Here is a 17,182-nt window from a genome sequence, read left to right on the forward strand (position 1 = left end):
TGGGATCCCATGAGGACACGCTGCACCCCACTGAGGTGGCCAAGCTCAGAGCCCAGCAAGCGCCACCTTTGCTTTGCTGCTCCTGCTCTGACTCTGCACTTACATTTCTGCCTTTCTTCCTCTGCCCAGTGCTGTTTCCCACCCTCTACCTCCATCCAAGGAAAGATTTCCTGAACAAACCACTGGAAAAAATTGATTTTTCGCTTTGACTGTTCCCTGAGTTACCAGGGAAAACATTTTCTTTTTAACTAAACCAAAAGTTAACGAGAAAAATCCAAATTTTCATGAAGACGCTTTATGGGGAGAAAGAAAAAAAAAAAGCATTTGTTTCCTATGGAATTGAAGCTTTTTGTCATTTTGGCTTTTAAGTACATTTTACTGTAAGCATATAATGATTTCCAAAGCAAAAAGCACAGATTCTTCTCATTTTGCAAATATTTTTCTCTCCTTGCTGTTTTTCCCTCCTCTTATTAAGGAATGCATCTTTAAAGCAGTTGAGCTGCCTCTTAAACAATTCCCCCTTTCATCTTGTCAGTATCGGGAAAATTTAAAAACTTCTCCTTCATTAAATTGCCATGCTGTGTTTTGTCTCCTTTGGATTAGGTTTTTAAGGAGAAAAAGTGGGGGTTTTGTTCTATCAAAAAAAAAAATAAATAAAAAGGGGTAAAGATGCTGAAAGAGACCTTGGGTTCTTTTTGGAGAATTGTAGAATATTCAGAGTGGAATCTTTCATCCATCTCCTGGACCCCCCAACAGCCCCACCCTGGCCATCCCTGCAGTGCTGCCCAAATTTCTCCCCCATCCTTCATCTCCCCCATCCCTCACTCTCACACAATCATGGAATATGCTGAGCTGGAAGGGACCCACAGGGATGATCAATCCCAAAGCCAAACCCTGCCCAGAGCCCCCAGCAAGCCCAGCCTGGGCATCCCTGGAGCTGTGGCAGCCTCGGGGCCGTGCCCATTGCCTGGGCAGCCTGGGCAGTGCCAGCACCCTCTGGGGGCAGAGCCTTGCCCTGATCTCCAGCCTGAGCTGCCCTGGCCCAGCTCCAGAACCTTTCCCTGGCACCCAGGATAGATCCTGGTGAGTGGAAGCATCACAACCCTTCAGGCTACACCCAAACCCCATGGAAAACCCACCAGAAAACCAAATTTTGGGAGGGAGATGGGGCCTGGTGCCTTTGGGAGGGATTTTGGAAAGTTGCCAGCAGGTTTTGCTCAGCTGAGCTCTTCCCAGCCCAGGATTTCTTCTCCCTTCTTCCAGGCATCCCACCATAAGGAGGTTAATGGTATTTGGAGCTGATGGGAAACAGGGCTGAGGGTCATGAAACACCCCACTGCACTGCTGGTGAAGTCCTGGCTGAAAAAACAACCCAAAATTCCACACATAAACCCCACTTGTTAATTAAAATACCCTTTGTTGAGGCAGCATAAACTCCAGTGCAGTCAGATGCTTGAGGCTTTACATTGGTGATGCTGGGAGAGTTTGGAACAGCCAGGATGGGATTTTGGGGGGGGAGCAGCCGTGCCCGTGGTGGGGTTTGGGATGAGATGGGCTTCAAGGTCCCTTCTAACCCAACCCAAAGCAGGCCTGTCCTGGATTGCCAAGGAAATTGTATCGGTTTGCCATCTGCATGGCAGCTGGCTTTTGTCAAGTGGGCAGTTTGCTTTATCTCTCTCTCTGAATGACCACAATCACTCCTCCCTCAGGAGAGGACACCTGCTGATAACAGCTATGGAATGTCCCTGCATGGCTGATAAGAACTACAGCATCCCATTGGCAGATGGGAGCCCAGAGGGAGGAGCCAAGCATTCCTACCCGGATAGAATCTGGAGATTCTGGAACACCAGCACGGCTTCTGCACTGGATTGCCCAGAGGAACAGCAGCTGCCTCTGGCCCTGGATCTTCAGAGGCAGAGACTGCACCTTTCTCCAGGATCCCTGCTCCAGCAGAACCAGCCCTGACACTGCAGGAGGGCTGAGCCACAATTCCAATGGGACTGCTGCCAACAGCCTGACCCACAGGGTGTCAGCTTGGGTTCTGACTCTGGCAGTTGGTTTAGTTCACTGCATTGTTTATTTTATCTTTTTATTTTCTTCCCTATTAAAGAACTGTTATTTCCTGCCCCCAAATTTTTCCTGAGAGGCCCTTCATTAAAATTTTATATTAATTCAGAGGTAGGAGGTTTGCATTCTCCATTTCAGGGGAGGCTCCTGCCTTTCTCAGCAGACACCTGGCTTTCCAAACCAAGATAACACCATGGTCCCATGGTTCCGGGATTCCCAGGAGGGCTCTGCAAGTGGAGTAGCAGTGCCTGCTCAGAGCTTCTCAGGACAGGGGAAATCCAGCCGCCAAAGCCCCAGGAGATACTCGAGTGGATGCTGAGTGGTCAGTCTGGCACCAGCAGCCCTCATGGAAAGGTCTGAGCATCAATTTCTCCCTACCATGCAAAGCAAACAGACTCAGGAAAACCCCTTTCACTCAAAAATGTAAATTACAGGAATTGTTTGCTTATATCTAGGAATGGAGCAAAATATTCAGACTGGGAGAGCTGGGGGTGCTCCCCTGGAGAGGAGAAGGCTCCAGGGAGAGCTGAGAGCCCTTGCAGGGCCTGAAGGGGCTCCAGGAGAGCTGCAGAGGGACTGGGGACAAGGATGGAGGGACAGGAGCCAGGGAATGGCTGCCAGTGCCAGAGGAATGGCAGGGCTGGATGGGATCTTGGCAATTGGGAATTGTTCCCTGGCAGGGTGGGCAGGGGCTGGGCTGGAATTGCCAGAGCAGCTGTGGCTGCCCCTGGAGCCCTGGCAGTGCCCAAGGCCAGGCTGGGCATTGGGGCTGGCAGCACCTGGCACAGTGGCAGGTGTCCCTGCCATGGCAGGGTGGCACTGGGTGAGATTTCATTTCCTTTCCAAACAAACCATTCTGGGATCTGGTGATTCCTGTTTAAGCCCAGTCCTGCTCCACAGAGGTGTGTTCCCATTCCAGGTACTGCCCTCGGGCTCTGAGTAAGTTCACTGCCACGACAGCCAGGTATGCTAGTCCTGCCTCTGCCAGGACTCCAGGATCCTGGTGGTCCCTTCCTACCCTGGGTAATCCCTGATCCCACAATTTATGTTAAACAAAGGAGCTGCCCTTGGCTCTCCCTGGTGCTCAGGGTAGCGGGAAGTGCCTCAAATTCCTCCTTTCCTGGTCCCCTCAACCCCTGCCTTTGGGACCAGTGACTCCTTCCAAAACAAACAGGGACAATTCTCAGAACTTGTCTGAGCCGAGGAAATCCCCTGGCGGGGGTTGGGGTCAGGGCTGGTTCAGCACGGAGCCTTTGTCCAGGGGAATTCCAGCAGGTGAGCACAGGGAGCTGGGCTGGCCACAGGAACGGGGTGGTGTAAGAGTGTTGGGGGTAGGACGGTGGGGATGGACGGAGAGCAGAGATCTCCGAAGCCAGAGCTGGGAATTTGTGGTTTATTGCAAAGGGCCTGGGTGCAGGGCCCTGCTGGGAGCTGCCAGCCACAGCTCAGAGCAGGCCTGAGAGAAGAGAGGGGTGGAGAGGATAAGAGAGTAAAACCATAAGAGAGTGAAAGGGGTAAGAGCGAGAGGTTCCCCTTACAATACCATAAATCTTCTGTGCTGAATATTCTAATTCTCACTAACCAATCTAGTACAAGATACAAGTCCTACAGCATTTCCATACAGCCTATAAGAATCATTACATTACCACACTGGGTTACATTTTAAACCCTAAAAACTCCTCTTTGGGCCTTCTGCCAAGCTGGCAGGGTCTGCTCTGAGCCTTGGGCCTGTCTGCAAGCAGAGGGGATTGTTTGATCCAAAGGGGATCACTTTCAGCTGGCCAGGCCATTGTTTTCCAGTTGTTCAGTAACTGAGGGATCTCAAAGCTTGCTTTCATTTCAATCTCACTTACAGTTTCCATATTCTCAAAACCTTTTGCCAGGCAATCATATTTATAAGGCTTTCCTGTTCCATCTTCCCCAACAGGGTGACATCAGCCCTGGGAAGCCACCACAGCTCCCACAGCAAAGGAGGAGAGCGGGGCAGGGAGGCTCAGAGCAGCTCCTGGTCAAGCCAGGTGGGGATTTTCTTCTTATCCATCCACTCATCAGCAATCAAGTTCAAATCTGATAAATCAGCTCCATTTTCTACATTCTCCTTCAAGCAGAAGAAAATATTTTGCTGTTCAGGCTCAGGGAGGCAGATCGAGGGCTCTGTGGTGTTCCTAAGTGCCTAAAACCCCAAAAAAAGGGAAGGGAAGGGAAGGGAAGGGAAGGGAAGGGAAGGGAAGGGAAGGGAAGGGAAGGGAAGGGAAGGGAAGGAAGGGAAGGGAAGGGAAGGGAAGGGAAGGGAAGGGAAGGGAAGGGAAGGGAAGGGAAGGGAAGGGAAGGGAAGGGAAGGGAAGGGAAGGGAAGGGAAGGGAAGGGAAGGGAAGGGAAGGGAAGGGAAGGGAAGGGAAGGGCTACATGGCAGCTCCAGCCGTCAGCCTTGGGGCTCTCCAGGGAAGGTGAAGGTCAGCTTCAGGCATCCCCAATCATTCAGAAAGGGGCTGTATCCAGGCTTGAAGGAGATGCGGATTTACAACCCCAGTTCAGAGCCCCAGTTCAGGAGATCTCAGTTCAGGAGATCCTATGGCTGGGCACCTCCAACTGTGTCACATTTTGGTGAAGACAAAGAGGGAAGGGTTTGGATTCCTCCAAACTGCAGAGTGGAGCAGCCTCTGGGGCACAGCCCCACTCTGAGCATCCCTCTGAAGTGAAATGCCCTCCTTGTGGATGTGTGGGTTTTTTTCAGGGGATGGCGTGAAGGGAAGGTGTTTTTATGGTGGGAATGCCAGGATACTTAGATATTTGTGCCTCCAATCATAACATTACAGCCAAAACTGGTTTTTTCCCCTAAAGCAGTTAAAAGGGAGGTTTTCCAAAGAGAAAATTACACATGGCACTGGTTTGGGGATGTCAGTTAAGGTTTTTAGCTGTATAGATCTTGGTACTGTTTTTCCCACTGGTCGTAATTAACTAATTAACTAAACCAACTAATTGTCCGCATAACAGCACAGAGGGCTGGGCTGTGAAGCAGCAGGACATGGATTGAGCATCCCCAGCCCTCTGCTCTCAGGTTCCATGGTGGGAATGGCAGCGAGCAGGGAGCACGTCCCTGAGCAGAGCCTGAGAGCAGCACAGAGCCCAGCCCGCCCCAGGTCGATACCAATCTCTGGTTCCATGATGTCAGATTGCAGAATGGGCACCCCAGGGGGGTGGTGAAGGTGACACCGAGCCACCAAGGAACCACAGCACTTCTCCTGCTGGCCAGCCTGACCTTCAGAGATCATTTTCCCTGCTCCAGACCAGCAGAGCATCCCTCAGGACGAGCCCAGTGGATGCTTTGATTGGCTCCTGAGGAGCTCAGGCATTGACCTGGCTGTTTAATGGAGCCCAGTGGATGTTTTGATTGGATCCTTGAGAAGCTCAGGCATTGACCTGACTGTTTAATGGCTCTCCCAAGCACAACCTGAGGAGCCTGTGCAGCCCCCAACCCGTCCTTGGGGTGTTAAATGACTCCAGCCTCCCCTCAAGGGCTGGGGCCATCTGCTCAGAGTGGGGATTGATCCAGTCTGACAGAATTCCACGATTCCAAATAAAAAGTTGCGGCTGAAATTACACATGTAGTGACCTCAAGGCACTCAGTTCCTCTCCAAGAGGAATTTGTTCTTCCAGCAGAAAACCCTGTGGACCCAGCCCCAGTGCAATGTGCAGAGGTCAAGGCAGGACCATGCAGGTCCCTCTCGAGGCTTCCAGAGCACCAGAGAGGCTGCAGAGGGTCTGCAGAGCCCCTTCCTTTTGGAATGGTGGGGGACACAAGAGAGATGATGGATTTTTGACCTGGCTGACAGAAGAGATTTGATAACAGGATTCCTTAGCAAAAGCAAACGGAACTTTGAAAATTAGACCTGGATTGCAAGAAGATTCAATCAGATGGATTTACCAGAAAAGGAAAAACCCATTAAACTCTGCAAGCAAGAGTTGTTGTTATATGCATAAGTTTGTGTGTGTGATTTTAACCTAATCACTGCAGTACACATTACCAGTCTCCCTGAAATAGTAAAAAAGTGTTTGTATCCCACAATAAATCAGATTCTGATCACTGAGTCAGTCTCCCTGGCTCTCCCCATCACCAACACTTCCCATCAGGAGCCCGGTGCTGGAAGGGCTGGGAGCTCACCAGGAGTTGCAAATCTCCACAGCCACTTCCTCTGGGAGCCCAGGGCCTCATCCTGAGCTGGCATCACAAATCCTTCACACAGAGAGGGGAGGGAAGGGCTGAGCCCCATGCACGGCACTGCTGAGCCCTGATCCCAAACCCAGGCTCAAGGAACCTCCAGGAACCCCCAAGTGCTGGATCCAAACCCTTCCAAGGAGGAAACAGAGGTTAGAAGGCTAGAAATCTGCAAACTTTGCTGGATTTCTCCAAAACTAAAGCTGCCAGCTACTAGGACCCTGCAAGGTTTTAGAGACCTAAAAGTCACATTTCAACTGATACCCAGACCCCGAGGAAAGGACTTCTTTTCCACACGGAAAATGGGCTCCATTTGAGGCCACTCGCTCTGGCCGAGAGGGCAGCGCCAGGTTAGAAATTGGGAAACTTTGCTGGATTTCTCCAAAACTAAAGCTGCCAGCAACTAGGACACTGCAAATCCTTAGAGCCCTAAAGGCCACCTTTCAACTGATACCCAGACTCTGGGGAAATAACTCCTTTTTCCCATGGAAAAATGCCTCCACTCGCCTGGGCTGACAGGGCAGTGCTTAGCTCTAAATTGACAAACTTTGTTGGATTTCTCTATCACTAAAGCTTTTAGCAACTAGGACCCTGCAAGGTTTTAGAGCCCTAAAAGTCACCTTTCAACAGATACCCAGACCCTGAGGAAAAGACTTCTTTTCCACAGAAGGCAATCCACTCCCAGAGCTGTGAAGGAGACACATCCAGGGGAGACACGGGGAGCCAAGCTGCCCCCAGTGCCCTGAGAGGGTTCATGAGCTCCTTCCTGACAAGTGGGAATGGTGAAAAGAGGAAATTTGGCTTTTCTGGTCTCCCCTGAAAGCCAAGGAATAAAATTCCAGCTAGGAGGCTGGAGAGCAGCAGGAGAAATCTCAGAGATGGTGCTGGAAGTGCTCTGAGGGGGAAAGTGATGGGATTGGGGAAAGTAATGGGATTGGGGAAGCCAGAAGACTCTACAGAAGGAAAAGTGCTGAAGATGGCAGAGAGAAAAGCAAGAGCTCCAAGGAAATAAAAAATGAGAAGAAGGAGCTAAAAGAGTTGCAGCAAGTGCGCATTTTGTGAATTTCTTTATAATCTCACTCCTTGGTTGAGACAAGAAAGCGTGGCATGGATCCAAAAGCTTTGAGTCCAACTGCATCCCCTGGAAGGATGGGCCTGGCCAGGAGCATTCAGTGTGAAACCAGTAAATAAAGGCAAAAATGAGTCAAGGAAGAAGTTTTAATAGGGAAAAAAAGCAAAATAAGAGAATGAAATAATGTCTTAAAAATGGCTGCACTTGGTGTAAAACATTTTCAAGAGATGGCCGGGAAAGGGAATCTGTTCCATTTGGGAGCTTGAAGAACAGACCAGGCACCTGTGGAATTGTCTGCAGGAAAAGGTCCTGGCAGATACCTGGGAAAGAGCAGGGGGAAAAGGTCCTGGCAGACCCCTGGGAAGGGGCAGCAGGAAAGGGTCCTGGCAGATAGCTGAGACAGAACAGCAGGAAAAGGTCCTGGCTGCTGGAGCTGCACACACCAACACCAAAACCTTGTGGGAATGAGGCAGGGGCACAGGGAGCACAGCCTGTCCTGCTGGCCCTGGGCAGTGCCATGGCATCCAGACATGGAATTCAGGCATGGAATTCATTGCTGTGAGCTCCTGGTGTGTCCCAGCCTGAGCCACAGGATGTTTAAAATTAAAGCCAACACAGGCTGAGGATGGCTGGCACATGCCCTGGACGGCACAGAGCTTTAGATTGTGGCTGCCATGTAGAAGGACATGGCCTGAGTGTCCCGAGCCCTCTGCTCTCAGAGTCCATCCTGGGAATGGCAGCAAGCAGGAAGAGCAATTCAACATTTTTAAGAAATAAACAGCAACATCAGACCCTGGCAGCAGCACAGACCCTGCTGTCCCTTGGCTGTGCTGGGGTGGGGACAAAGCCACCCCTGTGTGAGCCCAGCACAAGGAGCACAGCACTGAAGCCCCCCTGAGCTGCTCTGAGAGGAGCAGGGGGATTTTCAGTCCTGGTAATGCTGAGCTGCTTCAATCAGGGCCAGGAAGAAATGTAGGAACCCCCCTGAGCAGCCACAGGGACCACCCAGTTCAGGGGAACTGAGATTTCAATGGCATTGAAGGCAATAAAACCCACCTGTTGAAAATTGCAATGCAAGATGTTTTCCATTACCATCTGTATGGCAGATTACCTTTGTCAAGTGGGCAGTTTGCCTTATCTCTCTTTCAGTGACCACAATCACTCCTCCCTCAGGAGGGGACACCTGCTGATAACAGCTATTGAATGTCCCTGCATGGCTGATAAGAACTACAGCATCCCATTGGGAGATGGGAGCCCAGAGGGAGGAGCCAAGCATTCCTACCCGGATAGAATCTGGAGATTCTGGAACACCAGCACGGCTTCTGCACTGGATTGCCCAGAGGAACAGCAGCTGCCTCTGGCCCTGGATCTTCAGAGGCAGAGACTGCACCTTTCTCCAGGATCCCTGCTCCAGCAGAACCAGCCCTGACACTGCAGGAGGGCTGAGCCACAATTCCAATGGGACTGCTGCCAACAGCCTGACCCACAGGGTGTCAGCTTGGGTTCTGACTCTGGCATGTTGGTTTAGTTCACTGCATTGTTTATTTTATCCTTTTTATTTTCCTCCCTATTAAAGAACTGTTATTCCTGTTCCCATATTTTTGCCAGAGAGCCCCTTAATTTAAAATTTATAGCAATTGGGAGGGGTGGGGAGGGTTTAGGTTCTCCATTTCAGGGGAGGCTCCTGCCTTCCTTAGCAGACTCCTGGCTTTCCAAAAGCAAGACACCATCCCAGTGGGTCCCAGGGGTCCCATCTGCCACAGGAGGGTGACAGAGATTTCCTGAGCCCCCCAAATCTCTCATTTTGCTGCTCCCTGAGCCAAGTCAGGCCACAGCCATGGCAGGGTTTGCCTTGTTTGGCTCTTTGCATCCCCCATCCCTGCCGAAACCTGAGCTGGGCACACAAAGCCCACAGCTGGGGCAGAGCTGAGCTCTCCTGACCAACAAGCAGCTGTTCTGTCCCCAAGCATTGATTTTCCCTCTTGCTTTGCTAGTTTGACCATCTGCTAACAAGGTATTTTAAAATAAAAGCAAATTTCATCTGATAACAGCAGAAAAACCACAAGCACAGCCTAATGAAAGCCTTTTTCTAACACACAGAAACCAAGAGCACCCAACAGCAAGGGCAGAACGGATAAATCCTGCTGGAAATTTCTTGCACCAATTTGGCCCCCTCTGCAACACCCAGGAAGGATGATCTTTAATTGCAACCCCCAGACACATTGCTTGTGAGCTATTTTTTAAAATTTTAAAGAAATAAACAGCAGCATTAGACCAGTGTTGAATTCCTGAGGCACCCCCTGGGTTACCTGGAGCCCAGGTTTGAGATGCACATCAAATTAAGGCCTTGCATCCATTCTGGTTTGAGCTATTTCAGTTGTGTGGGATGGAAATCACATGAACAAAACGCTTCTTTAGTTCCCCACCCAAACCCCAGGCATCAGGAAAGACCTGCCCAGACCCTCCTCAGGATGGGAACAACCATCAGGAACATCATTTGCAGGAGAAGGCAATCTTTGGAAAGATGGAGGAGATACAGAGACATCACCTCAGAGACAGCTGCGAGATGGATTTGTGCTCTTCACTCAACCACCCACTCAAGAAAAGAGATACAGGTGACTGCTGACTTAAAGACAGCTCAAAAATAGGAAATTAATGCACTCCAGATCTGGAGGGCTGAGTTTTTTAACAGTGGCTGTGGAAAACAAACTGAAATCCAGCTCCATCTGCTCACCTCCAGTGGCACCTTGCCATCATTGTAACAACTCTACACAAGTGTGAGACACAAGAAGAGAAATAAATAAAACGAGACACTCACCCTCCTTCAAAGATCTTGATCCTCACCGGCTCCCCTCGCTTGGTCACAAGAGCCTCTTCTTCTGATTTTCCCCTTTTCTCCTCTTCCTTCTCAGCTCTAGTTATATCTTTTCGACCTTCATTAGAAAGGAGCGAAGGCAAATGAACCTATCTCCCCAAAAGAGCAAAACAATCCATGATTACAGACAGAATCACTGGCAGGACACACAGAGCAAACAGCCCCAGCAGAGCCAGCAGTGCCCCAGCACTGATCCTGACACCAGGGGCTGGAATTGGGGCACTCCCCCAACAAATGGGGCCCTGCTGCTGCATTTGGGGCCCTGCTGCTGCATTTGGGGCCCTGCTGCTGGATTTGGGGCCCTCCTGCTGGATTTGGGGCCCTGCTGCTGGATTTGGGGCCCTCCTGCTGGATTTGGGGCCCTCAGGGTTGTGGGGGATTTGCTGTGACCCCTGACTGATACAGGAGTCTTTTTGAGCTAGGGCTTGACGGGGTCTCTCTGGTGTTGAGATGATCCCAAAGTGTTGGAAAGTCTCTTTTTTCCCAGCCCTGAGACCAAAGAAGAGTCAGGATTCCTCTGTTCTCATTTTCAAGGTTGTTTATTATTTCTTATCTATAACATTTGAGAGGAATAGCAGATTTGTCTTTCCAAATCAGCTGTGGGTCTGCTGGGAGATAAAACCAGCACTGGGAGATAAAAGAAACAATGGGAAGGATTCCACTGGTTGATGAATGGGAAAAGATAATTGCCTTTACAAATAAACTTTAGGTTTGCTGATAAATGAAATTGGACATTGAAAGATGAAAGAAACAATGGGGAAGGAAAACCCCTAAATTCTGTAAGAATTAACAATCAAAAGAGTTATACATTGGAGGGGAATCTTTAGTATCAGTCATATTGGGGAGTCTGAACCTCTCAAGTACCTCAGAAATGGGGAAAGAGAGAAGGGAAATGCAGCTGGGAAATTGGGATAAAAAGGAGGCTGCATCCTCCAAAAATTGGAGAGACCCCAGGGGATGCCCCATGGCCTCTCCCTTTATTGGAATAAAGTAAAAGGACTCCTCTGTCTCCTTTTTGGACATAAACTTCTGGTATTTGTGGATTCATTTTCCTGACACATTCTTTCTCTGACCTCCTGAGGTCTGTCTGGCAGGTCAGTTTGTGGCACACTGACCGGCTTGGGCCGATGTTATCTTTTTATACTAAAAACTACATATATTTTATTTACAATAATTTTCCAATACCTATCACCTACGTTAGACAGTCTGTCTCTACTCTAAACCAATCCAGAAGTGTCACCATCCCGGCAGAAGATAGAGGACAACAAGAAGGAGGACAGGACATGCCCAGATTCCTCCATCTTTCCTCTTGAACTCCCATTCTAAAAACCCCAAAATTTTAAATTTTCACATGATGATAAATTCACTATCATTCTATTCAAACTCTTGTGGCTTGTAAACCCTAACACAAAGTTGGTAATTGTTTCCATGGGCTAAAATCAAAGGCACAGGTGGTTTTGACTCCATGCCAAGGTCTCTGAGCCCCCTGCCAGGGTCTGGAGTTCTCCAGGGCAGCCAGAGGAATGTCCTGGGTTCCAACAAGGTCTCAAAAGTTTTTGGAGATTTATATTACACTTAAGATAGCCCAGCTACTTTAGAAGGCATAAAATTAGCAGAATGGCTTTTGTGGTATTGTTGGAAATAAAAAAGTTTTCATAAAAGGCAAAATAACAAAACTCCTCACAGAGAAAAGCTGAGCTAGGTGCAAGAGGCTCTTGCTCTTGGTAAAACACTTCACAAAAGCAATTAGTTTCTTTGTTTTCTTATTTTTCTAGTAAATTTTTGGCTTCTGTCCAATTGGCTATCCTTAATTTTGAGGTGAAGTTTCTCAGGTCTTATGAGGTGTCTTTTTTGCTAATGGAGGCAAGAAACTTTTGGGCTTTTTTCCTTTTTAAGGGGACAAAGGATAATTTTGTCACTCTGTCAACACAAAAAATATTCCTGCATCTAACAAGTTTTTTTAAATGCTCCCTCCAGGTTATGCAGCTCTTTCCACCTGGAAAAATGAAGGATGAAGAGAAGTGGGATGGCTGGGGTGACCCTGAGCATGTGGGGTGTCTGTTCCCAAACTTCTGTCCCTGGATAATGCTCTCTCTGCAATGCACATCTGAAAGGTCTGGAGAGGGGGCATCTGCAGAATTCATACCCTGAACCTCTGGGTTTCCCCCACATTCACACACATTCACACAATTTTGGGGTTCAGCCACCCCAGCCTGACATAAATCAGCATTCCTGGGTGATTTCCTTTCGCTGCCAAGGGCACAGCCCAGAGAAAGCCACAAAACCCACGGGAGAAAAGAATCCTCAACCTCCCCACACGTTCCCAGGGCCAAATCTGCTTTTTCACTGTTAAATTGCCACTTGTTGAGGGGATTTTGTGTCTAAACCTTGTCCAGCCCAAGGTTTAAGTCATGCCCTGACACCTCACCTACACGATGAACGTGTTTGTTATAGGATGGACCTGAACATCAAAGCTGCATCTGTGGGTGGGATGAGGGAGAGCTTTCCACACCTGGAATGAAATGTTGAGATGTCCTAAATCCCAACAGGACAAGCCCAGGGAGAGCTCTGCACACCTGGAATGAAATGTTGGGATGTCCTAAATCCTGGGACAAAGCCAGGGAGAGCTCTCCAGACCTGGAATGGAATAATGGAATGTTGCCCCCTAAATCCCAACAGGACAAACCCAGGGAAAGCTCTGCACACCTGGAATGAAATATTGGGATGTTGCCCTTTAAATCCTAACAAAACAAATGCAGGTGAGCTCTCTAACCTGGAACAAAATGTTGGGATATTGCCCCCTAAATCCTAATAGGACATACCCAGAGAGACCTGTCCACAGCTGGAATGAAATGTTGGTATGTCCTAAATCCTGGGACAAAGCCAGGGAGAGCTCTCCAGACCTGGAGTGGAATAATGGGATGTTGCCCTCCAAATCCTAACAAAACAAATGCAGGTGAGCTCTTCAACCTGGAACGAAATGTTGGGATATTTCTCCCTAAATCCTAATAGGACAAAGCCAGGGAGAGCTCTCCAACCTGGAATGAAATGTTGTGATGTTGCCCTCTAAATCCTAACAAAACAAATGCAGGTGAGCTCTCCAACCTGGAACCCTAATAGGATTTAGCCCCCTAGTAGGATTTAGCCCCCTAAATCCTAATAGGACATATGCAGGGAGAGCTCTCCACACCTGCAATGAAATGTTGGGATGTTGCCCTCTAAATCCTAACAAAACAAATTCAGGTGAGCTCTCCAACATGGAATAAAATGTTGGGGTGTTGGTCCCCTACAGCCCCCCAGGGATCTCCAGAGAAAGGAAAGCAGAGCTTTTCCCCAGGTCACTTTTCCCACAGTCACTCTAGCATCCAGCTGAATCCGTATCCTGGATGAGGATCCTGGATCCATATCCTCACATTCTCTGTAATTGATGGAATGCTGCAGGCAGCTGAGAGCAGTTTTCAGAGGGGCTTTGGCCTGCGGGCAGCCCCTGAAGGCTGAAGCAGAGCTGGGCACCCTTGGCTCTGGCTGGCAGCAGTGGCAGCTGCCCAGGTGATTCACCTGCTTCACCTCAGCCTGGGCTGTAGGGGATGAATCACCCCAGTGCAGCCTCCTTGTGTCCCCTGGTTTTGGGGGAAGCCACAGAGTGAGCAGCTCCAACAGAATCCTGCAGAATCCAGGGGGAATTTTGGAGTTTTGGGGGAAGCCACAGAGTGAGCAGCTCCAACAGAATCCTGCAGAATCCGGGGGGAATTTTGGAGTTTTGGGGGAAGCCACAGAGTGAGCAGCTCCAACAGAATCCTGCAGAATCCGGGGGGAATTTTGGAGTTTTGGGGGAAGCCACAGAATGAGCAGCTCCAACAGAATCCTGCAGAATCCAGGGGGAGTTTTGGGGGAAGCCACAGAGTGAGCAGTTCCAACAGAATCCTGCAAAATCCAGGGGGAGTTTTGGAGTTTTGGGGGAAGCCACAGAGTGAGCAGCTCCAACAAATCCCACAGAATCCAGCAGGAATTTTGGGGGAAGCCACAGAATGAGCAGCTCCAACAGAATCCTGCAAAATCCAGGGGGAGTTTTGGGGGAAGCCACAGAGTGAGCAGTTCCAACAGAGTCCTACAGAATCCAGGGGGAGTTTTGGAGTTTTGGGGGAAGCCACAGAATGAGCAGCTCCAAGAGAAGCCTACACAATCCAGCAAGAATTCTGGAGTAAGCCACAGAGTGAGCAGCTCCAACAGAGTCCTACAGAATCCAGGGGGATATAACCCAGCCCCCCCAGCTTCTGGAACTGCCACGGGATGTTCAACAGGAGGGATGGACTCACTCAAAAGTTGTTTTGCAAAATTGGGGTGAAGCATTTCAAATTTGCCCAGGAATTTCAGGAGCTCAGCTCAGAGCATTAAATCCACTCAGGGCTACTCTCTGTCCTTGGGGCCAGGTCATCCCCATGGCCACACCATCCACACACCCATCCTAGAAGCCTCCTGGGAATGGTCCCTGTGCAGTCCTGTGTCCCTAAAAGCACCAGGAATTTAATGACAAAAGGCTCAAGGCAGTGCCAGAAGCCATCTGAATATTTAACAGCAGAAATGGTCTTGAGCTGGTAGCTGTGGGCATGGAGATGACAGTGAGGAAATCAGCAGCAGGAGAAACTCAGAACCCTCAAAAATTAAACTTTTAGGGTTGTGACTTCACCTCCTGATGGGAGCTATGGGCTCAGAGCACTGCAGGGGACAACCTTTCCAGGTTTACTGAGGAATACAAAACAATTGACTTGCTAGATGTAGCACGAGGTTTATTTATTGCAACTTTCGAAAGCACAAAAACATTGACAGATGAAAGGCACCAGAGAGCCAAAATCATACAGTCACTACTATCCCCTGTTACAGTCTTGTTGGAATTTACAGAGAGTGCAAGCCCCAGTACAGTGTCACCAGCCATCCCTACATGCACGTTGGAGCCCGCAGCCACTCCAGAATTCCAGAATTTTCTGCTCAGCAAATCCCACTGGAAATTGAAACCCCAAGGCAAGGACGGAGACAGCACGTACAGAACTACTGTTTGCTGCATGCATAACTGTACAAAACACCAGAGCTTTTTACATCTCCTGGGAGGAACTGACACCCTGGAGTTACATGGAGGAGGGAATACGGAGGGCAAGGAGCCAGAGCAGAGTTAGCTGAGCGCTGGACTCCAACCCTGGAGTGATGCTACGGCTGCTGCACATCCTGGCAGCTGCTGCTTCCCCACCCTGCATGGAGGATTTCACCCCCACAGATCACAAATTGGTGCTGTGCTTGGCAAGAATTCGATTTATTTCTGCTGCAGCTCTCAGGGCCCTGCCAGCCACGTGGGAGCAGGGCTGGGTTTAGGATCCAGGTGAACTGGGCAGGGTGAACTCTTCACAAACTGAGCCATGGGAACCTGAACCTGCTTGGAGGGGTTGGCTGAGGGAGTTTAGAGTCTTTGGGGGAAATGCATGCAGTGAAATGTGGGTTTGGATGAGTGAGGGCTGAATGTCCTGGCAGCTGCTGCTTCCCCACCCGTGTTTCACACCCTGCATGGAGGATTTCATCCCCACTGATCACAAATTAGTGCTGTGCAAGAATTTGGCAAGAATTCGATTTATCTCTGCTGCAGCTCTCAGGGCTCTGCCAGCCACGCTGGGAGCAGGGCTGGGTTAGGATCCACTGGTTCCAGGTGAACTGGGCAGGGGGAACTCTGCCTTTTGTAAATTGAGCCACGGGAACCTGAACCTGCACCACCAGGCAGCTTGGAGGGGTTGGTTGAGGGGTTTAGAGGCTTTGGGGGAAATGCATGCAGTGAAATGTGGATGAGTGAAGGCTGAATCTTTTAACCCTTTAACCCCTGTTTAACCTTTCCCTTCGGGGTGGGAGGGTCTGGTACCTCTGGACACTCACTGGGTGTGGGTTTTAGCACCATGGCAAAGAGCAGGGCTCAGAGCAGCACAGGCACTTCCTTGAGGGATTGAAATCCAGGGTGCTGTGGCACCACTCAGATAAAACCCTTGGAAAAATAGTGCATAAATCTCAGTGTGGTTATTGCACTGCTCAGGTAATTATCTGCCCCCGTGTCCCTAGAAATCTGTCTCTTGGATTTCTGCAGGAGAGTGATGGAAATGCTGAATAGAAATAAAGATTTATTGAATCAAAGCGATTCTACTGTGTATTTTAAGACATATTTATAAGCAGCAGCTGCAGCAGCGATTATGATAAATTTAATATTCAGAGTTCATTTCATGACACAGAAATAAAATGAATAATCCATCAATATAAATTGACTTGAGATGAATATCAAATTGCAAAATCTTTAGAGCGATTCTGTTTGCTAATCTACATGAACATGATCTGGATTAAAGGGATCTGTTTGGTTCAGCATTAAGCAGGAAGGGTAAAGTCTGGCTTTAAAATGAGATACATAAAATTAGGCAGCTCACAGGAGGGTCTTAAAGATTTCTGTGCCCATGTGGGCAATGTCTTGAGGGAGCCCTGCCCCTGGGAAGCCACTGTGAAGTCTTAACTCTAAAACCAGGCATAAAATATCCTTAAATACCTGGAAAAGCAGGTGGACAGCTATGGACCAAATGGACCAAACCACAGGGGTGTTTAACAAAACGTGTCTGACCCGCTGAGGCACTTTTATAAATGTCACTGTCAGCCTTTGTGCTTCTTCAGGGGCCTAAATACACTTGCAAATCTCCCTTTAATATTTTTTAAATACTTTTAAGCATGCCTCTCCATGTTCATTAATGTGAGATGAGCAGATGCACAACCAGACAGAATCCCATTTCCCCAAGGTAATCCTTTTTCTTCATTTCTAACATGCAAAATGCAGGGAATTATAACAGCGTTTAAACAAAAAAAAAAAAAAAGAAAAAGAAAAAGAAGGAAGTTGTAAAGCTGTTTGAAATATCAAGACAAATGCAAATGAAGTCTAATC

General features: G+C 49.0%; 1 protein-coding gene across 4 annotated transcripts in view; it reads right to left on the reverse strand.

Moving 5' to 3' along the window:
* Positions 1-17,182, reverse strand: part of HIVEP3 (HIVEP zinc finger 3) — a 306,678-nt gene that overhangs the window by 53,156 nt on the left and 236,340 nt on the right. For all 4 annotated transcript variants that reach the window (XM_064731316.1, XM_064731317.1, XM_064731318.1 and 1 more), the window contains one exon: positions 10,174-10,319. In XM_064731316.1, the coding sequence (XP_064587386.1) occupies positions 10,174-10,319 (146 nt within the window). The remainder of the gene's footprint in view (positions 1-10,173; positions 10,320-17,182) is intronic.

Source organism: Zonotrichia leucophrys, chromosome 23 (genome assembly GCF_028769735.1).
Source record: "Zonotrichia leucophrys gambelii isolate GWCS_2022_RI chromosome 23, RI_Zleu_2.0, whole genome shotgun sequence".
Lineage (NCBI taxonomy): Eukaryota > Metazoa > Chordata > Aves > Passeriformes > Passerellidae > Zonotrichia > Zonotrichia leucophrys.